The sequence below is a fragment of the Oncorhynchus gorbuscha genome, linkage group LG06 (genome assembly GCF_021184085.1).
Source record: "Oncorhynchus gorbuscha isolate QuinsamMale2020 ecotype Even-year linkage group LG06, OgorEven_v1.0, whole genome shotgun sequence".
Classification (NCBI taxonomy): domain Eukaryota; kingdom Metazoa; phylum Chordata; class Actinopteri; order Salmoniformes; family Salmonidae; genus Oncorhynchus; species Oncorhynchus gorbuscha.
The window spans coordinates 92,048,644-92,072,893 of NC_060178.1; the positions used below are offsets into that span (position 1 = coordinate 92,048,644).

Consider the following 24,250-nt stretch of genomic DNA (forward strand, 5'->3'; position numbering starts at 1 on the left):
TGTCCTATAAGGAGTATTAGTCGCAAATCTGATTGGTAAAGAACATCCAGCCGTTCGAGAGCACCCTTACCTGACGATCTACAATGAAGAAAGCCAGAGCCTCAAAGTAATAGCATTTCATATTTAAATACAATAATGGGTGTGCTTCTAGCACTGTGCCTGATTGAAGTATAAAACGCTGAGTTAGGGCTGCACAATTAATCTAAATCACACTGAAATTGCAATATTGACATGTGCAATATCCATATCGCAAGAGATCCATATTGCATGCAATGTTTTGAAATGTCAGCCACGTGTCACGTCCGTTTTTACAGTTTAGTCCGTTGTCTCTCTACCTAGCTCCTCTGGTGGCTGCTTCCCACACACACCAAGCCCCGCCCCCTGCCAGTCAAGCAGCACAGTTCCTCCTCCTCATTGTTATATCCACTTAAGTTAGCATGCTCTTCTGTTAGGTCTTTTGCAGTCAACAGATTGTTCCAAACAAGAATGATGCTGCTTTCCACTTTGCTTCTTAATATACAGTACCAGTCAAAAGTTTGGACACACCTACTCATTCAAGATTTTTTCTTTATTTGTACTATGTTCTACATTGTTCAATAATAGTGAAGACATCAAAACTGTGACTTTTGTGGCGCAGCCCTACCCTGAGTCATGTAGTGGCTCATCCCTACCCTGAGTCATGCTGTGGCGCAGGCCTACCCTGAGTCATGCTGTGGCTCAGCCCTACCCTGAGTCATGCTGTGGCTCAGCCCTACCCTGAGTCATGCTGTGGCTCAGCCCTACCCTGAGTCATGCTGTGGCTCAGCCCTACCCTGAGTCATGCTGTGGCGCAGGCCTACCCTGAGTCATGCTGTGGCTCAGCCCTACCCTGAGTCATGCTGTGGCTCAGCCCTACCCTGAGTCATGCTGTGGCTCAGCCCTACCCTGAGTCATGCTGTGGCGCAGGCCTACCCTGAGTCATGATGTGGCTCATCCCTACCCTGAGTCATGATGTGGCTCAGCCCTACCCTGAGTTATGCTGTGGCACAGGCTTAACCTGAGTCATGCTGTGGCGCAGGCCTACCCTGAGTCATGCTGTGGCGCAGGCCTACCCTGAGTCATGCTGTGGCCCAGCCCTACCCTGAGTCATGCTGTGGCACAGGCTTACCCTGAGTCATGCTGTGGCGCAGGCCTACCCTGAGTCATGCTGTGGCACAGGCCTACCCTGAGTCATGCTGTGGCGCAGGCCTACCCTGAGTCATGCTGTGGCACAGGCCTACCCTGAGTCATGCTGTGGCGCAGGCCTACCCTGAGTCATGCTGTGGCGCAGGCCTACCCTGAGTCATGCTGTGGCGTCGGCCTACCCTGAGTCATACTGTGCTGTAGCTTTCCTCTGATCAAAATCCACATATTGTTCTGAGATGTATTTTGGGTATGTCTCTCAATTCTTTGCAAATTTCAGATTACCCAGAAACATCTCAGCATGGGTGTCTGCTTAAGTGAGCTAAACATCTCAGTTCCCCTCTAAAACATTCCTCTGTCTGTCTCTGTCTCTTTCCCCCCCTCCTTCTTTTAAATGAACTGGTCAGTCTCATTACATCTGCCAGTGGCATTACAACTGCTCATTACTGTACTGCCTTACAGAGGTAAGGCAGTACAGTAATGAGCAGTTGTAATGCCACTGGTGTTGTAAATGACAGAATTTCCTCTCCCAGTCTATCTGGCTGTTGATGAATCACTCGCTGCTCCTTCTATCTGACATTAAGACTATTGATGAGTCACTCTCTGCTCCTTTCAATAGCCTTGTTAGTCTACAATAACACATTAACCGCATGTTCAGGCTGAATTGAAAGAGGTGGTGAGAACACATAACAAGTAAAACAGGGCCAACTTGCAGTTAAATATCTTGTTTGTGTTACAGGGTAAAACTTTGAATTTGTTATGTTGTTTTAATGATAATTATTATATTCTCTGTACCAGGGGCAATGTACTCAGGGCTGCCTCCCTTGAAGACAATCGGAGAGCTGAGAGAATTGATTTATTTTGACTAACTGAAAGATCAGTCAACAATATTCTATAAAGTTTTGCCGGTCCTTGAAATAGAGTTTGAGAAACACTGTTCAAATATATTTTTATTCTCCATATACAACAAAAACATGTCACTATAATTTGTGCACCATTTTATAATAGTTGCAATTTGAAATTCATTCAGGATACAGTAATATGGTTTTTGAATAGTAAGCTTGCTATTTGTTTTTGATGTACGAAAACAGTGCCTAGTTGAAATACAATGTAATCAGAATAGTTTGGATCGGATCCAATGTCAAATTTGAGGATCGAGCTGTTTTTTCTAATGCAGTGTGTTGGATTTAACCAAATATTTTGTGAAAGATAATGAAATAAGTAATTGCCAATTACTGAGGAGGATGCAATAGCTGCTCTGTGGATCATGTGTTGCCATAAATCTGTATGATAATGAGCAAGCCTAAAGTGGATTAAGTTTGCTCTAGTACACCGTGAGCCTGGTGTTTAATGTCTAAGAGGAGACTGGCAGTGGGACTACAACCTTAATCATAGTGAGTGTTGCAACATTTTACCTTGTGTGTGTGTGTGTGTGTGTGTGTGTGTGTGTGTGTGTGTGTGTGTGTGTGTGTGTGTGTGTGTGTGTGTGTGTGTGTGTGTGTGAATGTGTGTGTGTGTGTGTGTGTGTGTGTGTGTGTGTGTGTGTGTGTGTGTGTGTGTGTGTGTGTGTGTGTGTGTGTGTGTGTGTGTGTGTGTGTGTGTGTGTGTGTGTGTGTGTGTGTGTGTGTGTGTGTGTGTGTGTGTGTGTGTGTGTGTGTGTGTGTGTGAATGCAGTGTGTGTGTGTGTGTGTGTGTGTGTGTGTGTGTGTGTGTGTGTGTGTGTGTGTGTGTGTGTGTGTGTGTGTGTGTGTGTGTGTGTGTGTGTGTGTGTGTGTGTGTGTGTGTGTGTGTGTGTGTGTGTGTGTGTGTGTGTGTGTGTGTGTGTGTGTGTGTGTGTGTGTGTGTGTGTGTGTGAATGTGTGTGTGTGTGTGTGTGTGTGTGTGTGTGTGTGTGTGTGTGTGTGTGTGTGTGTGTGTGTGTGTGTGTGTGTGTGTGTGTGTGTGTGTGTGTGTATACATTGTTCCTGTGCATGTATGAATGCACTATATCTTTGTGTGTGTGCGACTACAGTACAGTCCCTTGCCAAAGTATTAATCCCCCTTGGCATTTTTCCTATCTTGTTGCATTACAACCTGTAATTTAAATGGACATTTATTTGGATTTCATGTAATGGACATACACAAAATAGTCCAAATTGGTGAAGTGAAATTAAAAATAGCTTGTTTAGAAAAGAAAAAAATACGGAAAAGTGGTGCGTGCATATGCATTTACTATGGAGCCCCTAAATAAGATCTGGTGTAACCAATTACCTTCAAAAGACACATAATTCGTTTTTTTAAAGTCCACCTGTGTGCAATCACATGATATCAGTATATATACACCTGTTCTGAAAGGCCCTAGAGTCTGCAACATCACAAAGCAGGGGGCACCACCAAGCAAGCAGCACCATAAAGACCAAGGAGCTCTCCAAACAGGTCAGGAACTAAGTTGTAGAGAAGTACAGATCAGGGTTGGGTTATAAAAAAATATCAAACTTTGAACATCCCACGGAGCACCATTAAATCCATTATTAAAAAATGGAAAGAATATGGCACCACAGCAAACCTGCCAGGAGAGGGCCGCCCACCAAAACTCACAGACCAGGCAAGGAGGACATTATCAGGGAGGCAACAAAGATAATCCTGAAGGAGCTGCAAAGCTCCACAGCGGAGATGGGAGTATCTGTCCATAGAAACACTTTAAGCTGTACACTCCACAGAGCTGGGCTTTACGGAAGAGTGGCCAGAAAAAAGCCATTGCTTAAAGTGTTCGCCAAAAGGCATGTGGGAGACTCCCCAAACATATGGAAGAAGGTGCTCTGGTCAGATGAGACTAAAATTGAGCTTTTTGGCCACCAAGGAAAACGCTATGTCTGGTGGAAACCCAACACCTCTCATCACCCCTAGAACATCATCCCCACAGTGAAGCATGGTAGTGGCAGCATCATGCAGTGGGGATGTTTCATTGGCAGGGACTGAGAAACTGGTCAGAATTGAAGGAATGATGGATGGCGCTAAATACAGGGAAATTCTTGAGGGAAACCTGTTTCAGTCTACCAGAGATTTGAGACTGGAGGTTCACTTTCCAGCAGGACAATGACTGCTAAAGCAACCCTCGAGTGGTTTAATGGGAAACATTTAAATGTCCTGGAATGGCCTGTTCAAAGCCTCGACCTCAATCCAATTGAGAATCTGTGGTATGATTGCTGTACACCAGCGGAACACATCCAACTTGAAGGAGCTGGAGCAGTTTTTCCTTGAAGAATGGGCAAAAATCCCAGTGGCTAGATGTGCCAAGCTTATAGAGACATACCCCAAGAGACTTGTGCTGTAACTGCTGCAAAATGTGTCTCTACAAAGTATTGACTTTGGGGGGTGAATAGTTATGCACGCTCAAGTCTTTTCTGTTTTTTTGTTTTATTTGTTCCACAATAAAACATATTTTGCATCTTTGCATCTTCAAAGTGCATGTTGTACAAATCAAATGTTACAACCCCCCCCAAAAATAATACATTTTAATTCCAGGTTGTAAGGCAACAAAATATGAAAAATGCCAAAGGGGTTCAATACTTACACAAGTGTGTGTGTATGACTACTCTGTGTGAGTGTGTATGTGTCAGGGAGCAGTTGTCTTTTTTTTCTCCGATACACAACCCAACCAAGCCGCACCAACCCAACCAAGCCGCACACAGCGCGCATCCAACCTGGAAGCCAGCCGCACCAATGTGTCGGAGGAAACACTGTGCACCTGGCAACCTTGGTTAGCGCGCACTACGCCCGGCCCACCACAGCATTCGCTGGTGCGCGATGAGACAAGGACATCCCTACCGGCCAACCCCTCCCTAACCCGGGCAACGCTAGGCCAATTGTGCGTCGCCCCACGGACCTCCCGGTCGCGGCCAGTTACGACAGAGCCTGGGCGTGAACCCAGAGTCTCTGATGGCACAGCTGGCACTGCAGTACAGCGCACTTAACCACTGCGCCACCCGGGAGGCCTGGGGAGCAGTTTTCTAAGAGTCTTAAAATGAGGTGTGAGGTCTTTAATGTTGGTCGAGGTTGGCCAGCCGGCCCCAGTGGCCACCCTCTTGCCCTGTTTCACCCGAACACTTTGATCGTACACACATAACATGCACACACAAGTGCATACACACACACATTCCCCCTTGAAAACTACAGTAATGAACAGACAACAGGTTAATCTTCAGACAGTTTAAAATGCTGCCCATGTTGTTTTCTCTTTACTCCACAGCATGTCCCTAACGTCCTCTGTAATTGCACACTTGCCAGATAATACATTTTAAACACCTGGAAAGTTGAAAAGTGTCCCCTGAGAAAGAGGTGTCCTAGGCCAAAGCTTTCCTGTTTCCTGTGCTGTGTGTTGCTGGGGTCTACAATTCAGCAAGTACTGTACTGTATTAGGAAGTAGAGAGGTGATAAAGTAGAAGGAAATACTGTATTAGGAAGTAGGGAGGTGATAAAGTATTATGAAGTACTGTATTAGGAAGTAGATGGTTGATATAGTATTAGGAAGTACTGTATTAGTAAGTAGAGGTGATAAAGTAGCAGGAAATACTGTATTAGGAAGTAGAGAGATGATAAAGTAGGAGAATGTACTGTATTAGGAAGTAGAGAGATGAGAATGTACTGTATTAGGAAGTAGAGAGTTGATAAAGTAGGAGAATGTACTGTATTAGGAAGTAGAGAGATGATAAAGTAGGAGGATATACTGTATTAGGAAGTAGAGAGATGATAAAGTAGCAGGAAGTACTGTCCTGTATTAGGAAGTAGAGAGTTGATAAAGTAGGAGAATGTACTGTATTAGGAAGTAGAGAGATGATAAAGTAGCAGGAAGTACTGTCCTGTATTAGGAAGTAGAGAGATGATAAAGTAGGATAATGTACTGTATTAGGAAGTAGAGAGATGATAAAGTAGGAGGATGTATTGTATTAGGAAGTAGAGAGATGATAAAGTAGGAGGATATACTGTATTAGGAAGTAGAGAGATGATAACGTAGGAGAATGTACTGTATTAGGAAGTAGAGAGATGATAAAGTAGGAGAATGTACTGTATTAGGAAGTAGAGAGATGATAACGTACGAGGATGTATTGTATTAGGAAGTAGAGAGATGATAAAGTAGGAGGATATACTGTATTAGGAAGTAGAGAGATGATAAAGTAGCAGGAAGTACTGTCCTGTATTAGGAAGTAGAGAGTTGATAAAGTAGGAGAATGTACTGTATTAGGAAGTAGAGAGATGATAAAGTAGGAGGATGTACTGTATTAGGAAGTAGAGAGATGATAAAGTAGGAGGATGTACTGTATTAGGAAGTAGAGAGTTGATAAAGTAGGAGAATGTACTGTATTAGGAAGTAGAGAGATGATAAAGTAGCAGGAAGTACTGTCCTGTATTAGGAAGTAGAGAGATGATAATGTAGGAGAATGTACTGTATTAGGAAGTAGAGAGATGATAAAGTAGGAGGATGTACTGTATTAGGAAGTAGAGAGATGATAAAGTAGGAGGATATACTGTATTAGGAAGTAGAGAGATGATAAAGTAGGAGGATATACTGTATTAGGAAGTAGAGAGATGATAAAGTAGCAGGAAGTACTGTCTTGTATTAGGAAGTAGAGAGATGATAAAGTAGGATAATGTACTGTATTAGGAAGTAGAGAGATTATAAAGTAGGAGGATGTACTGTATTAGGAAGTAGAGAGATGATAAAGTAGGAGGATGTACTGTATTAGGAAGTAGAGAGATGATAAAGTAGGAGGATGTACTGTATTAGGAAGTAGAGAGTTGATAAAGTAGGAGAATGTACTGTATTAGGAAGTAGAGAGATGATAAAGTAGCAGGAAGTACTGTCCTGTATTAGGAAGTAGTGAGATGATAGAGTAGGATAATGTACTGTATTAGGAAGTAGAGAGATGATAAAGTAGGAGGATGTACTGTATTAGGAAGTAGAGAGATGATAAAGTAGGAGGATATACTGTATTAGGAAGTAGAGAGATGATAAAGTAGGAGAATGTACTGTATTAGGAAGTAGAGAGATGATAAAGTAGGATGATGTACTGTATTAGGAAGTAGAGAGATGATAAAGTAGGAGGATATACTGTATTAGGAAGTAGAGAGATGATAACGTAGGAGAATGTACTGTATTAGGAAGTAGAGAGATGATAACGTACGAGGATGTATTGTATTAGGAAGTAGAGAGATGATAAAGTAGGAGAATGTACTGTATTAGGAAGTAGAGAGATGATAAAGTAGGAGGATGTACTGTATTAGGAAGTAGAGAGATGATAAAGTAGGAGGATATACTGTATTAGGAAGTAGAGAGATGATAAAGTAGGAGGATGTACTGTATTAGGAAGTAGAGAGATGATAAAGTAGGAGGATATACTGTATTAGGAAGTAGAGAGATGATAAAGTAGGATATACTGTATTAGGAAGTAGAGAGATGATAAAGTAGCAGGAAGTACTGTCCTGTATTAGGAAGTAGAGAGATGATAAAGTAGGAGAATGTACTGTATTAGGAAGTAGAGAGATTATAAAGTAGGAGGATGTACTGTATTAGCAAGTAGATAGATAATAAAGTAGGAGGATGTACTGTATTAGGAAGTAGAGAGGTGATAAATTAGCAGTATTCCATTAGTGGAAACCAAGACTGTTCTCAGGGCAGGTCTGCTGGTTTTGACTAACAGAAGTGACTTTTCGTAGCATGTTAGGAGAACTTACGCAGCAGGTTAGGAGAATTGGGTTAAGGTTAGGAAACGGGTTAGCTAAAATGCTCAAATTGTCCCCGACGCGACTCAAACATATCTAGCTACAGCCATGTCTTTCTCTCGTGCTCCCTGTCTCTTCCCTCTCTCTCCCTCCTCCAGTTGTAATTGCCCCTCTTATCCTCCCCGTCACAATCCCCAGTGTCTGCCTTCCGCAGACCATCAGCAGCTGAACAAAGGAATCCAATGCGCTACTTTAATAATGCATGAAAATAGCAACAAGTCACAGGCAGAGAGTGGAAGAGTATGTTTTACTGTCATCCTGTATATTACAATATTATTGAGAATACAGAAGAACCTTGAGACGTTATGATTGGCTAATTTCCTCCTTTCTGTAGACTGAGTGGTTTTGCAGGAATTTTGTAAGAGTAGGATTTGTACCCCAGGAAATGGCATATTCTGATTGTGCTTTTGTTGGTGTTGTTGTTGCTGTCGTACCTGTTCCGTAGGTCTACATCCGTATCCTGGACAATGAGTGGAATGTCTACAGACGCTACACAGAATTCCGGGCACTCCACAACTACTTACGCTCACAATTCCCACAGGTCGACAACTTCAGCTTCCCACCCAAGAAAGCCATAGGGAACAAGGTATGCACGGTCAGGAAAATCGCATGGTCACCCTCTGTCAATGTTGTTTTGAATGACCTGTCGTCAAATGTGTTGAATCTGAATGTATTTTTAAGTCATATTGTGGTCACTTGTCCATCACTTGGATCGACAGGCTTAGATGTTAGCTACAGTAGCCCCTAGCCAACATTACCTCTCTTTATCTCCTGTCTTCATCTCTCTACCTCTCTTTATCTCCTGTCTTCATCTCTCTAGCTCTCTTTATCTCCCTTCTGCATCTCTCTAGCTCTCTCTATCTCCTGTCTTCATCTCTCTAGCTCTCTTTATCTCCTGCCTTCATCTCTCTAGCTCTCTTTATCTCCTGTCTTCATCTCTCTATCTCTCTTTATCTCCTGTCTTCATCTCTCTAACTCTCTTTATCTCCTGCCTTCATCTCTCTATCTCTCTTTATCTCCTGCCTTCATCTCTCTAGCTCTCTTTATCTCCTGCCTTCATCTCTCTATCTCTCTTTATCTCCCTTCTTCATCTCTCTAGCTCTCTCTATCTCCTGTCTTCATCTCTCTAGCTCTCTTTATCTCCTGTCTTCATCTCTCTACCTCTCTCTATCTCCTGCCTTCATCTCTCTAACTTTATCTCTTTATCTCCTGCTCTCTTTATCTCCTGTCTTCATCTCTCTAACTCTCTCTAGATCCTGCATTCATCTCTCTATCTCTCTTTATATCTCCCTTCTTCATCTCTCTAGCTCTCTCTATCTCCTGTCTTCATCTCTCTAGCTCTCTCTATCTCCTGTCTTCATCTCTCTAGCTCTCTTTATCTCCTGTCTTCATCTCTCTACCTCTCTCTATCTCCTGCCTTCATCTCTCTAACTCTCTTTATCTCCTGCCTTCATCTCTCTAACTCTCTCTAGATCCTGCATTCATCTCTCTAGCTCTCTCTCCTTCCTCTCTTGCTCATTTTCTCCCTCCCTCTCACTCTCAGTTCCAGAGGGAGGGAGTCTGTTTAAGTCTCTCAGTAGAGTAGAGGGGGCTGTGGGTGCTTCTGTTACAGAAGTTGTAGAGTAACTTTGACATGGAAACACAAAGTAGTGTGCTAGGCCTGGGGGTAGCATTTAAAACTAGAGAGGGTAAGAGGGTGTTTGGGAGCTTACAATAAAGATGCAGGGGGGCTATAGAGACAGGATAGTGTTGGTAATTGAGTGTGTGTTTGGGTAGGTGAATGTGTGTATGCATTTGAGAGGGTTGTGTGTGTGTGTGTGTGTGTGTGTGTGTGTGTGTGTGTGTGTGTGTGTGTGTGTGTGTGTGTGTGTGTGTGTGTGTGTGTGTGTGTGTGTGTGTGTGTGTGTGTGTGTGTGTGTGTGTGTGTGTGTGTGTGTGTGTGTGTGTAATCATTATGTCTGCTGAGCTGAAGTATCTGTCATGTATTTTTAATCTCCTCATTGTTTCTTCTGATTCCCTCCCTCTATCCTCTCAGAAGGAACACTTTGTAGAGAGACAAGGCTTAGTTCTTGTCCCAACAGGTGTAGCGGGGTGCACTGGCATACCCCCCCCCCATCTGATCTCCTCTGATGGAGAGAGTTATGCAGTTACCTGTCCTGCACTGTAGTCATACAGATCAACTTTTCCCTTTATATCACTGACAGGGGATGAACGTTCAGTTCTCTCTTTTCACAGAACACAGCATCCTTGCAGCTAGGGAAAGTTCTATTCTAAAGTAGACTGAGGTGATGCTGGGGCTTACGTGTTGAATATGTTAGTTAATGATGGAGGAATGGTAATGCTACTGGGAACAGTGATCATGAGCCTCTCCAAACCCTTTTTAGTGTAGCATACACGTCTGCTACGGCATGGATGACAGGGGAGAGCTTTCACAGGTGATGGGGAAACAGGAAGCAACATAGACACACACACGTACATACGCAAACACACACATACTGTGCCTCAGATCCATCATGGTTATCCTCATTTGCAAGCCAGAGCTAACAACCTTACACACCGAGGACCCTGGCTCATCATGCCTGCTAAACACACACACACACACACACACACACACACACACACACACACACACACACACACACACACACACACACACACACACACACACACACACACACACACACACACACACACACACACACACACACACACACACACACACACACACACACACACACACACACACACACACACACAGACACACAGAGCACCTGGTCCAGAGAGAGAGACGCTGAGCTAATCTTGTCAGTTGGCTAAAGCTACTGTATGGGACTGTATAGAAAGCTAATCGTAGTACCACAGTACCTACAGGATGTACAGTGGGGAGAACAAGTATTTGATACAGGTTTTCCTACTTACAAAGCATGTAGAGGTCTGTAATTTTTATCATAGGTACACTTCAACTGTGAGAGACGGAATCTAAAACAAAAATCCCAAAAATCATATTGTATTTATACATCAGACCTTAATATTTTCTCCAGATCCTTCAGGTTTGCAGCAGGGGGGACCTTCTCCAGATCCTTCGCTGGGCAATATGGACGTTCAGCTCCTTCCAAAGATGTTCCATTGGGTTCAGGTCTGGAGACTGGCTAGGCCACTCCAGGACCTTGAGATGCTTCTTACGGAGCTACTCCTTAGTTTCCCTGGCTGTGTGTTTCGGGTCGTTGTCATGCTGGAAGACGCAGCCATGACCCATCTTCTTTTTTTTACTCTGTTTATTAAGTTTTACACACATAGACACACACATAGACAAGACAAAGCAATATAAATAATATACTCAACTAGAAGAAAAAAAAAAAAAAAAAAATAGCTTTAAAGATACCATACTTTAGACAAGTTAAACATACCAGGCAGAAGGCTACAGAGGTTAAAGGGCAATCTTTACAGGGACAGAGCAAACACCTCACCATTGTTCCTGTAAACAGTCAAGGGATAAGGGTGGAGAAATGCAACGACTCACAGAGAGTCATGGCTACAGACCGACCATCCACTGGACAGGTTTTTTTTTTATACAATGCTTTCAAATAAAAAAAATAAAATGATTATTCATGTAGGCGTGAACAGTGTAAAAATAACTGGGGAAAACAAGCTCACACTTCAGTCTCTGCCCGAGCAAGATGAACAAGGCATCTGCGGATCACAATCAATAAGCACATGGACCTTAATGCCCCCCCAGCAAAAACACAGAGAGAGGCTCCTCCAACCCTTAAGTCACAGACTTATTTTAGTATTCATTGGAATGCCATCAGAGGATGGACTGTTTAAAGTAAGACCGGAATGGAGCCCAAGCCTCATTAAACAGTTTGGTGTTCCCACGTGAATTGAATTTGATTTTTTCTAGTTTCAGAGAGCACAACACATCCCTCACCCAATATTTATAAGATGGGGGAGTTGCCATCTTCCAGTTCTGTAGTATTAGCCGTCTAGCTAAAAGAGTTGTATAAGCAACAGTGTCCGACTGGATTCTTGATAGGGGGGTACCCATGGGCAGTACTCCAAAAAGGGCTGTAAGGGGAGACGGCTCTATAACAGTGTCATATATATCAGAGAAACATTTAAATATTAATTCCCAGAAACCTGACAGTTTATGACAGCCCCAAAACATATGCAACAGTGTGGCTGGTTCCATTTTACATCTGACACAGGTAGGATCAAAATCAGAGAATATTCTTCCAAGTTTGGCCCCCGACCAGTGGATACGGTGAACCACCTTGAATTGAATGAGGCTGTGTCTAGTGCTAAAAGAGGACGAGTGCACCCTGTGCAGCACAGATTCCCAGGCGTCTTCCCCATGTTCCTCCCCCAAATCCTTTTCCCATCGAGTCTTTAAAGGCACCAAAAAAGGGTTCTGTAAGTCATGAATGATTGCATATACATCTGAAATTGCGCCCCTAGGAAGCTTGTTCAGCTCCAAGATGCTCTCTATAGCTGTATTCGCAGGCCTATTGGGAAATCCAGGTGTGTTAGTCCTGACAAAGTTTCTAGTCTGGAGATAGCGGAAAAAGTGGGATTGGGGGAGATTGAACTTTTCCTGCAGCTGAGAAAAAGAGGCAAATGTATCATCAAAGAATAATTGGCCTAGCGAGGAGAGGCCTAGTGAGTGCCAAATGCCAAAAGCCCCATCATTCAAAGATGGAGGAAATAAAATGTTCTGATTGATTGGGCCTGATAGAGAAAAGCCTCGGAGGTTAAAGGCTAAACGGAACTGATTCCAAATTTTAAGAGACTGCTTTACAATTGGGTTGACACACCTTTTGCCTAGGGACACTGGGAGAGACGAGCACAGCACGGAGGAAAGTGCTGTAGGTTTACACGATTCAGACTCCATCTGGACCCAGAGTGGTCTAGAGCCAGTAGGATCAGTCTGCAGCCAGTACAGAACGGCTCTGAAATTTGCAGCCCAGTAGTATGTCTGAAGATTTGGTAGAGCTAAACCCCCCAATGACCGAGGCTTCTGTAAATGTTTTCTACCAATCCGTGGTACCTTGCCATCCCAAATAAAATGCATGAATGTTTGATCGTGTAAATAAAAAAAGACTTTGGAATAAAAATGGGTAAACATTGAAATAAATATAAAAATTTGGGCAACTCATTCATTTTAATGACATTAATCCTTCCGATAAGAGAAAGGGGTAGCGAATTCCAAAAAGTAAAAGATTGTTTCAATCTGTCTACTAGAGCAACAAAGTTTTCCTGAAACAAATTTGAATATTTCCTTGTCACTTTTACTCCCAAGTAAGTGAATTGATCCCGGACAATCCTAAACTGAGAACTTGTAAAAGAGCACTTTAAAGCAGCCTTGTTTACCGGAAAAAGCTCACTCTTGCCTAGATTCAGCTTGTACTCTGAGATTGATCCAAACTTTTTAAGAACAGATAGGGCACGTGGCAATGAGGTCTCAGGGTTGGAGATAAACAAAAGGAGGTCGTCAGCATATAGCGAGACTTTCTGCTCCCAGCCCGCCCTGATTATGCCTTGAATGGCATCATTAGAGCGTAGTGCAATGGCGAGAGGCTCGATTCCCAAAGCAAACAACAAGGGGGAGAGTGGGCAACCCTGTCTGGATCCGCAGTGCAAGGGAAAATAGTCAGAGGACAAGTTATTAGTCCGTAACGAAGCCATGGGGGAAAAATAAAGAATCTTTATCACGCAATGAATTTGGGGCCAAAGCAAAATCTATAAAGGGCAGCTGTTAGGTAATCCCACTCAACGCGGTCAAACGGTTTTTCGGCATCAAGTGAGACCACCACCTCCGGGTCCTCCGATGCTGGGGAGTACAGTATATTCATAAGGCGCCTAATATTGAAAAATAAATGCCTATTTCTCACAAAGCCAGTCTGGTCAGAGTGTATTACTTGGTGCAGCAAGCCTTCCATACGGATGGCTAAAAGCTTAGCTAGGATTTTGTAATCACAGTTTAAAAGCGAGATTGGGAGATAGGATCCACATTCCAGGGGGTCTTTGTTTTTCTTTAGTAGTAATGAAATTGAAGCCTGATAAAGACTAGGCGGTAGCTTTGAAGTATTGAGGCACTCTCCAAATAGTCGAGACAAGAATGGGCAAAGCAGACCAGAAAACGTCCTGTAAAATTTGGTTGGAAAACCGTCCGGACCCGGTGATTTACCACTTTTCATTGCGGACACTGCTGTTGCAATCTCCTCAAGTGTAAATTATTCTTCTCGATAGTCATGGGAGTCTGTATCAATTGAAGGCATATTCAAGCCATTAAAGAAGGAGTCAATCAGCAAGGGGCCTTGAGGGGATTCAGAGGTGTATAGCGCAGAGTAAAATTGTTTAAATTGATCATTGATCTCTTTATGTATAACTGTGGTGGCACCAGGCGGGGTCCTTATTTGTGGGATTAAACGTGAGGCCTCAGATTTACGGATTGTCGTGGAAATTTCCTCTATTTACCGAATCATGGGAGCAAACCACACACACGTCAGAGTTAGTTATAAAAGTCCATCTTTAATTATATGAGCTCTATCAGAAATAAGAATTTCTATAAGAAATAATTTGGCCACGTAGGTATGCTTTGAGAAACTCCCATATGGTAGAGCAAGACATACCTGCTGTTGAATTAGTTTCTAGGAATAAGGTGATTTCAGAAGAGATTAAATTGACAAACTCCTTATCTGAGAGTAAAATGGGGTTGAGACGCCATTGATAACACATAGGAGGTCGCTGGGGAAACTCTAGTTCAAACACTAATGGTGAATGGTCAGAGATAACAATACTCTCGTAAGTACACTGCTGAAGGTTAGGCAGAAGTTTTTTGTCCAAAAAGAAGTAATCAATCCGGGAGTATGTTTGATGAACATGAGAATAAAAGGAATATTGTCTATCTGTAGGATGTAGGAAACGCCAGGCCTCAAACATAGCATATTTCTGAAGAAAGGATTGAATAAGTAGGGCACATTTAGATGGGCCTGTATTTGTTTGTGAGGACTTGTCAAGACCTGGGGACATTTTACAGTTGAAATCCCCCCCCCTAAAATCAACAAATGAGAATCTAAATTGTGAATAGTAGACAGAAAGGAAGAAATGAAACTTGTGTCATCCCAATTGGGAGCATAAACACTAGCCAAAACAAGAGGGGTAGAAAACAGTTCACTGGTTACTATGACGTATCGTCCCTTAGGATCAGCAATAACCTCAGAAGCTACAAAGGGAGTAGCTTTATCAACCAGAATAGCAGCACCTCTTGATTTACTATGAAAGTTCGAGTTGAACACTTGACCAACCCAGTCCTTACGCATCCTAAAATGCTCACCAGTCCTCAAGTGAGTCTCTTGTAGAAATGCAATATTTGCATTCAAACCCTTTAAGTGTGTCAACACCCTCTTACGCTTCACCGGGTTGTTAACCCTTTTGGTATTCCAAGAAATGTACTTGATCGTATTATTTCGGCCCCTCTGGGCATTCCCGTTATTCAACCCTGTCATTAGAGCATAGAAGGGAAAAGCAATGAGCGCCCAAAACCCCAGAATAACTTGTCTCAGAGTAATAATGTACGGTGGTAAATGTTTGGAAAAAGCACAGAAAAAAACAGATAAAAAAACTAAAAAGACAGAATGACAACATTAGAACTGAACAATTCAACCTGCCCCCCCCACCCCCTCCCCCCATCCCAGACAATAGGTACAAGCCTAAATAGAACATGTTCTCTTTGCACAGTATGTCTGTGAGAGTGCGGCCTTAAACCTAAACCCACAGTCCCGCTCTTTAAAGTCGCGTTTTGTTAGTGGATCAAGCAGCAAAAAGAAAGATTTGTGTGTATTTTTTCAACAAACAAAAAAAGGTGAATGCCTTGTGCAAACAGAATGACAAAAGCACCACTTTAGATGTATATAATTGTATTCCCAGTCTTATAACAGGCATTGAGAGGGAAAGTAAATAAAATGTATAAAGGCTCTCAGCCAAAAATCTAATTTGAAGTAAGGAAATCGTAGTAAGACAATCAAAAATAATAGTAATTATAATAGTAGTCTAGTTCAAGCTGAGACAGCTTACAACCAATACCAAAAAACTGTGTGCGCAACGCTGAACGTTGGTGGGCATAAATGACGCTCAAAACTTTTAAAATTAAAGTGAGGCCCCAAAAACCGTGTAGCCTCGGGAGACATTTACTGTTAACTGGGTCAATGCAAACGAATGCAGTAAACAAATAACCAAAAATATTTTGAGTCACAGAGACAATGTGTAAACAAACTAAATAGGTGAGCGAGATAAGGCACGGCACGCACACCAGACGATCAAAACATTAGATCACCTCAAATAAGCCTGAATATTTTCACCAACTATACAAGACTAGCCTGTTATGTCTAAGCATAATTGTACCACAAATGTGTTACTTACTATTCACAGTACGCAAACAACAGTTGCTGAACTGTGAGCATATTCAAGACTTCTTGATGTGACGTTGAATGTGAGCCATAGCCTCATCCGGAGATTCAAATGTGTAGTCTTTACCCTCGTGAGATATCCATAAACGGGCCGGGAATCGCAGTCCATACTTCACACTTGGATGGTCCTGAAGTACTCGTTTGGCCTGTCCGAAAGCTGCGCGCTGCCTGGAAAGTGGGGGAGTAGTCCTGGTAGATGGAAAAGCTCTGTCCTTGAAAGCTCAGAGTGGTATTGCGGGGCTCGTCGGAGGATCTCCATCTTCTCATGAAAAAAGTGCACTCGAAGAATTATGTCACGGGGCCTCTCCCCATCCCGGGACTTTGGGCGCAGCGACCGGTGGGCTCGATCAATCAGGGGCTTTTCATCTAAGGCAAGAACATCCTTCAGCAGCCCCGAAACGAAATCCGTGGCTCGATGCATTTCGGCGGACTCTGGGACCGATACAAGTCTCAGATCATTGCGGCGAGAGAATCCCTCTAGACTCACGCAGCTCTCCTTCACCTTTTTCAAATCCGCAGCTAGGCGTTTAACTTCAGCCTCCAGGGATGTAGTTAAATTGGAGACATTAGTAGCGGAGGCCTCCATTGCCGCAATCATTGTAGTGTGTGACGCAGTTGTTGTTTTGAGTATTGTGATTGCTGGCACAGTCTCGTTCCGCAGGATGGTTAAATCTGCTTTTAAAGTATCAGAAACCTCCTGTATTCTGGCCTCAATCGTAGCAACCACCTGTGTTTTCATTTCAACTATCTCAGAGCGTAGTAGTTTGATGGCCTCAAGAATGTTCATTTCAGCGTCGCCAGGCCAAGCCGCGCCCCCGGTTAAAGTGTGCGTCCCCGGGCCCTCAGACTCAGGAGAGGGCGGTGATGAGAGCGGGTCTTGTAGGCCGGGTTTTCTCAAAGTCATGCTTTTGGCCTTATGTTTGGTCGACATGCTGACATTCGGAAGCAAAGTAGTCTTGTTTTTTACGGAAAGGGATCACCAAATTAATATTTGAAAATAAATACGGTTCTTCTGCAGAATTCACATAAACTTTAAGAATACCGCGGGAGCAAACGGAAAACACGTCAGTCGCACATGGCGTCCCCTACCATCCCCCCACGACCCATCTTCAATGCTCTTACTGAGGGAAGGATGTTGTTGGCCAAGATCTTGCGATACATGGCCCCATCCATCCTCCCCTCAATACGGTGCAGTCGTCCTGTCCCCTTTGCAGAAAAGCATCCCCAAAGAATGATGTTTCCACCTCCATGCTTCATGGTGGGATGGTGTTCTTGGGGTTGTACTTATCCTTCTTCTTCCTCAAAACACGGCGAGTGGAGTTTAGATGAAAAAGCTCTATTTTTGTCTCATCAGACCACATGACCTTCTCCCATTCCTCCTCTGTATCATCCAGATGGTCATTGGAAAACTTCAGACGGGCCTGGATATGCACTGGCTTGAGCAGGGTGCGCTGCAGGATTTTAATCCATGACGGTGTAGTGTGTAACTAATAGTTTTCTTTGAGACTGTGGTCCCAGCTCTCTTCAGGTCATTGACCAGGTCCTGCCGTGTAGTTCTGGGCTGATCCCTCACCTCCCTCATGATCATTGATGCTCCACGAGATGAGATCTTGCATGGAGCCCCAGACCGAGGGTGATTGACAGTCATCTTGAACTTCTTCCATTTTCTAATAATTGAGCCAACAGTTGTTGCCTTCTCACCAAGCTGCTTGCCTATTGTCCTGTAGCCCATCCCAGCCTTGTGCAGGTCTACAATTTGATCCCTGATGTCCTTACACAGCTCTCTGGTCTTGTCCATTGTGGAGAGGTTGGAGTCTGTTTGATTGAGTGTGTGGACAGGTGTCTTTTATACAGGTAATGAGTTCAAACAGGTGCAGTTAATACAGGTAATGAGTGGAGAACAGGAGGGCTTCTTAAATAAAAAAACAGGACTGTGAGAGACGGAATTCTTACTGGTTGGTAGGTTATGAAATACTTATGTCATGCAATAAAATGCAAAATAATTACTTAAAAATCATACAATGTGATTTTCTGGATTTTTGTTTTAGATTCCATCTCTCACAGTTGAAGTGTACCTATGATAAAAATTACAGACCTCTACATGCTTGGTAAGTAGGAAGACCTGCAAAATCGGCAGTGTATCAAATACTTGTTCTCCCCACTATATCTGTATTAGCTTGCAGGATCAGGTGTATGACTCATGGAATGGAATACAAGTCGTGTTGTGTGATGAAACTGTAATAAATCTCAGTTTTGTGATATGTCAAGCACCATAACTGCAAGTGTACGTAAGAATCCCAGCTCAATGTATTACCACGGCAACAGTATCTGAGCATCACTCGGCATCCTGCTGTATCTGAAAATCTCCTAACTGCATTGACATAGCAACAAACACAAACACACACACACACACACACACACACACACACACACACACACACACACACACACACACACACACACACACACACACACACACACACACACACACACACACACACACACACACACACACACACACACACACACACACACACACACACACACACACACACTCCCCTGCCACTGACAGCTCCTAAACAGCTGATATGTCAAGGGCTCGGTGGGCAAACACGCTAAATGTTCCCGAGTGCGCCCATCAAATCTGTCCTGATGGCCACGCCATCACCACAACTGCGGGAGGAAGAATGATGACATCAAAGGCTGGGACTGTCTGTCTGCTCTGCTCCCTCTGCCCAGAGTTTAACTGTCAGGGTGTCTCTCCTCTGATTCACAGAGAATTGTTATTGATTTGGACGTTTTCCCTCTCTATATTTCTATCCCTCGCTCTCTCTCTCCATCTTTCCCTCCAGTGTTCCTTTCATTTGAATCAAATCACTCCACTTTCCGATCGCTGCTATCTTCCTCCCCTGTTGGACTGCTTTGTAGAGGAAGTGTTAGGGGGTTCAACCCAATCACAGAGCACTTCCTCCCCTGTTGGACTGCTTTGTAGAGGAAGTGTTAGGGGGTTCAACCAAATCAATGAACTGTTAGCTGTTTTTTGAACAAAATCTTTCTGATGATAACAATATATAAGATTGTCAATAATTAATTAATATTTTATGTTGTGTTCACATTTAATATGCATGTAACACCTTTAATGATGACAAAGAGCAACATTGTGGAGGTCTTGAACATTCCTGAATGACTTGTGATCTTTTATGCTTTACTTGTCACATAGTTTGCCTTGTTTCGTAACCACATAGTTCACATGTCGTTGTTTACATGATGTATCTTCCATGTTAAAAGCGGTATGTTTGTCTCATGGCTTGATTGGGATTCCCTATGGCGGATACCTTTTTATTCGCTACACCCGTCACAAGTTTTGCATTTCAGTTCCATCGCAAACAACTCTTTTGAACCTCACAAATCTGTTCATGGTCATGATCCTTTGCTGGAGTTGTGTTGGCCTTCCTCTGTTAGGACGACTCACATCTGCATCAGCTCTCTGTGAAGTGGCATGGCTGTGCATACTGCTCTATGTACTGGGACTGTGGTCCTCTTGTGTCATCATGTCCTCATGTCTGCCTCACTAGGACTGTGGTCCTCTTGTGTCACCATGTCCTCATGTCTGCCTCACTAGGACTGTGGTCCTCTTGTGTCTGTACACACACATGGATAAACATGCCTGTGTGCATCGGTCTTAGTTGCCTTCCACTCTTCTAGCAATATCTTAATGTATCTGTGTCTGTGCCTTCAGTGTTGATGTCCATGCTGTGTACAGTGTGTACATATAAACATGCACGTTCTCCATTGTCTCATGAGACATCTGGAACAGACAGGTTAGGGACGGTGGCAGAACAAGAACTACGGAGTGAGAGAGTGAGACACTAATTGTAAATACTCTTCTACATGAAGGAAAAACACACTACAACAACATATTCAGTCCTTAGTTACACACGTACACCATGATTGTGTGTGGTAGTAGAGGAGACAGTCAATACATGTTACAATCACCTTTGGCAGCGATTACATCTGGATGGTACAATATTTGCCCATTATTATATTCAGAATTCTTCAAGCTCTGTCAAATTGGTTGTTGATCATTTCTAGACAACAACTTTCAGGACTTGCCATAGATTTTCAAGTAGATTTAAGTAAAAACTGTAACTTGGCCACTAAGGAACATTCAATGTCGTCTTGGTAAGCAACTCCAGTGCAGATTTGGCCTTGTGTTTTAGGTTACTGTCCTGCTGAAAGGTGAATTCATCTCCCAGTGTCTGTTGGAAAGCAGACTGAATCTCCCTGGTCTTTGTAGTTGAATCTGTGATAGAATTTCACTGCTCACTATACACCTAGCATTTTGATGAGGAGAGACATGCCATGGCTATGAAGAATCCTACAAGTGGATATGTGTGTAGAGTAGGAAAGGGAAGAGCTGATAAGTGTGTAGGGTAGGAAAGGGAAGAGCTGATAAGTGTGTAGGGTAGGAAAGGGAAGAGCTGATAAGTGTGTAGGGTAGGAAAGGGAAGAGCTGATAAGTGTGTAGGGTAGGAAAGGGAAGAGCTGATAAGTGTGTAGGGTAGGAAAGGGAAGAGCTGATAAGTGTGTAGGGTAGGAAAGGGAAGAGCTGATAAGTGTGTAGGGTAGGAAAGGGAAGAGCTGATAAGTGTGTAGGGTAGGAAAGGGAAGAGTTGGCAAGTGTGTAGGGTAGGAGGGTGGGGAAGAATGCCGGCTGTCAGATTAGATATGGTCCCATCTGTCTCCTTTAATGGTTTATTTACATTGGTGGCCGAGTTACTGTTCTGACTTTCTGACTGAAATGGTTGTCTAGCAATGATCAACAACCAATTTACAAAATTATCTCTCCCCCCTCCCTATGTACAGTATTAACGTCTACCTCTCCTCTCCTGTCCTCAGGATGCCAGGTTTGTAGAAGAGCGTAGGAAACAGCTGCAGTCGTATCTGAGGATGGTGTTGAACAAGCTGATCCAGACCCTGCCAGAGTTCTCTGCTAAACCCACCAAGGAGACCCTCTTGCAGCTGCTGCCCTTCTGCCTGTGAGTGACCCCACTGTCTGTTTGTGTGTGTACGTGCTTCAAAGTGTGCATCTGAGTTTGAATTGCCACATGGTAAACACACATTTTACAAAGTGCTTCTTAATAATATATTGCCTGACACATCTGAGTCCTCTAGATAATGCTAGTTGTTCAGTAAACACCTTCAAGGTGGCTTGTTGAGCCAGCCCAGTTATAGCATCCAGTCATTTATTGCGTTGTTCACACCAATTCCCACACCAGTTGAGGCTGTGACCTCTCAATGAGCACGACCAATCACAGATCCCGACAAGAATCTAGTTTCCTGTTCTGGCAGCTGATAGGTCATAACACAGAGGTTCTAAAACTGAGATCAAATAAAGAGCAGAGTTGATCTATCCTCTGATATCTACATTCACGATAGGCTGGATGACCCATCCAAAATTGTGTCCGCCATGTTGTTAACAGGTCCCTGGTTAGGAGGGGGCTGGGATGGAGAGAGGAAGAAAGAGAGAGATGAAAACCCGATTCGTCAAAAGCTGTACTTCCTCACTCCTCTCTTGGGAATGGACTCTGTCTCACCTCACCCCAAAAGTGTTCCCTTAGTTTCAGCAGTCATCACGTTCTGCCCAAAATGGCACACAGAAAACAGAGTTCTAGCCTCATTTATAAATATTGTGTAGAAACTATTCTAAAATACTACTTACGAACGGAATTTAGAATGTTGTATAAATAGTGTGATTTATCAAACAATCCTACGAGTGTCAAATGTACACCAGTAGGAGATAACCATTGACAAATACCAACTGTTCTCAGCCTCAGTACTTGTGCGTGACCATGGCCATTTGCATTTCAAAACACCCCTAATTAACCAAATGGTCAAAATCATCCCTTTAAAGCCTGTAGGTATATACACTGAGTGTACAAAACATTAGGAATACTTCCCTAATATTGAGGTGCTCACCCCCTTTTTCCTCAGAACAGCCTCAATTCGTCAGGGCATGGACTCTACAAGGTGTCCAGTGTGTTCCACAGGAATGCTGGCCCATGTTGACTCCAATGCTTCCCATAGTTGTGTCAAGTTGGCTGGATGTCCTTTGGGTGGTGGATCATTTTTGATACACACAGGAAACTGTTAAGTGTGAACCCAGCAGCGTTGCAGTTCTTAACACAAACCAGTGAGCCTGGTTCCTACTACTATACCCTGTACAAAGCCACTTCAATATTTTGTCATGCACATTCACCCTCAATGACACATATACACAATCCATGTCTCAGTTGTCTCGAGGCTTAAAAATCCTTCCTTAACCTCACTCCTTCAAGTGACATCAATAAGGGATCATAGCTACGTTACTAACCTCTGGTTTCCTTTACTGACCTCTTGACCTTTTGTCTCCCCCCAGGGACATTCCAGTGGCCAGCGAGGGGAGCAGTAAGACGGCCCGGTCCAAATCCTCATCAAGCTTCCCCATACTTGGGCGCAGCCACAACCAGGAGGGCCGCAACCTAGAGCCCCAGAGCGGCGACCTCTAACCTTTAGCCTCTGACATGTGACTTCCTCTTTGATTGGATTAAACAGAAGAGTTTGTTGGTGCTCCTCCTGGATGGATTATGAGCCATAGAGAGGGACAGAACGGCTAATGGCTATGCAGGCGAGAGGCATGACACTGCTCCTCCTTTAGGCTTTCTACAGGTTTCCAACAGCAGGACATTATATCCTCCCTCTCTGGGATCTACAGAGGCAGACTCTTCCTTCTCTCTGACCCTGCCTAAAGATTTTACTCAAAAGACCACACGTGGGGTCAACAACAGACATTGAACCAAGATGGGGGGGGGACTGTTTCCTAATTTTACTCAGTTTTGTAGTGAAACTGTATCATGGTCAGTGTTTTCTAGCTTCTTTGCAGTGAGGGGACATATAGAAATGTGTTCTCTATCAATGTTTTTTTCTTGGCGAATGTCAGCATTTTGGTGCCATTTTTGATTTTGACATCAACCCTTTACCTGACATTAGCCAAAGCGATGGGCGTTCATCATTTATATTTCTGTTACCAAACTGTTACCATACGATAATCTGCACAATGTCATATTCCATCACACAATTTAAGGATTTTATCAATGCAAATAAATCTGCTGGATTGACTATCCAGCCGTTCCAATGATTGTGAACTGAATGTAACTTAGCAGGAGACTTAACAGTGAATAGATCGTAGATGAACGCTTGAAGAGAAGCTTGATCAAGTGCATGAAACGTGTGCACTGCTTTAACTTAAATACATACAGTACATATTACTCAAGAATAGAGATTACTGGACTTGGAAAGAAAATAAGAGATTACTTGGCAAATATTGATGGAAGTTGTTCTTATGACTGCCCCCAGGCAGCTGTCCAATCAGAACTGCTAAAATAAGACGTAAACAGGAAGTAGCAGATGATAACCTAGAATGTAAATCAGTTTGTACACATCAATAATATGAGCAAATTATAAAATTATTACCACTCTTCTTTTGAAGCACAATAATCAAGTATTAATGATAAACAAGAAAAAAAAGTCATTAACTATGACAAACGGTGCTGGTGTTGCATATTGTATGTTAAACATTTAATGGAGAAACAGTTATAATGTCTGCTATCATGGACCCTGGTTATAAACACAACAAAACGATCTATTCTTTCTACTCAGGCGTTAAGCGATTTTATCCTGGCCACTCTTTTACAGTACCAGAGAGGAGGAGGTCGTCTTTGCCACTACTAAACCAAGGTTAATTACTGTTCCTGTCACATGGCTAGGACCAGGAGTTTTCCCCAGACCATGTGACCTGACCTGGAGAAACTCCGGACCCTAGTTGT

The 24,250-nt window shown here is 43.2% G+C and overlaps 1 protein-coding gene across 1 annotated transcript in view; it reads left to right on the plus strand.

The window, feature by feature from the left end:
* LOC124038543 (sorting nexin-29-like) overlaps nucleotides 1–23,393 on the plus strand; it is a 177,152-nt gene extending 153,759 nt beyond the window's left edge. Inside the window, exons 19-21 of the mRNA XM_046354554.1 lie at nucleotides 8,366–8,506; nucleotides 21,285–21,424; nucleotides 22,804–23,393. Of these exons, the coding sequence (XP_046210510.1) occupies nucleotides 8,366–8,506; nucleotides 21,285–21,424; nucleotides 22,804–22,933 (411 nt within the window). The 3' untranslated portion in view covers nucleotides 22,934–23,393. The remainder of the gene's footprint in view (nucleotides 1–8,365; nucleotides 8,507–21,284; nucleotides 21,425–22,803) is intronic.
* The last annotated feature ends 857 nt before the right edge of the window (nucleotides 23,394–24,250 follow it).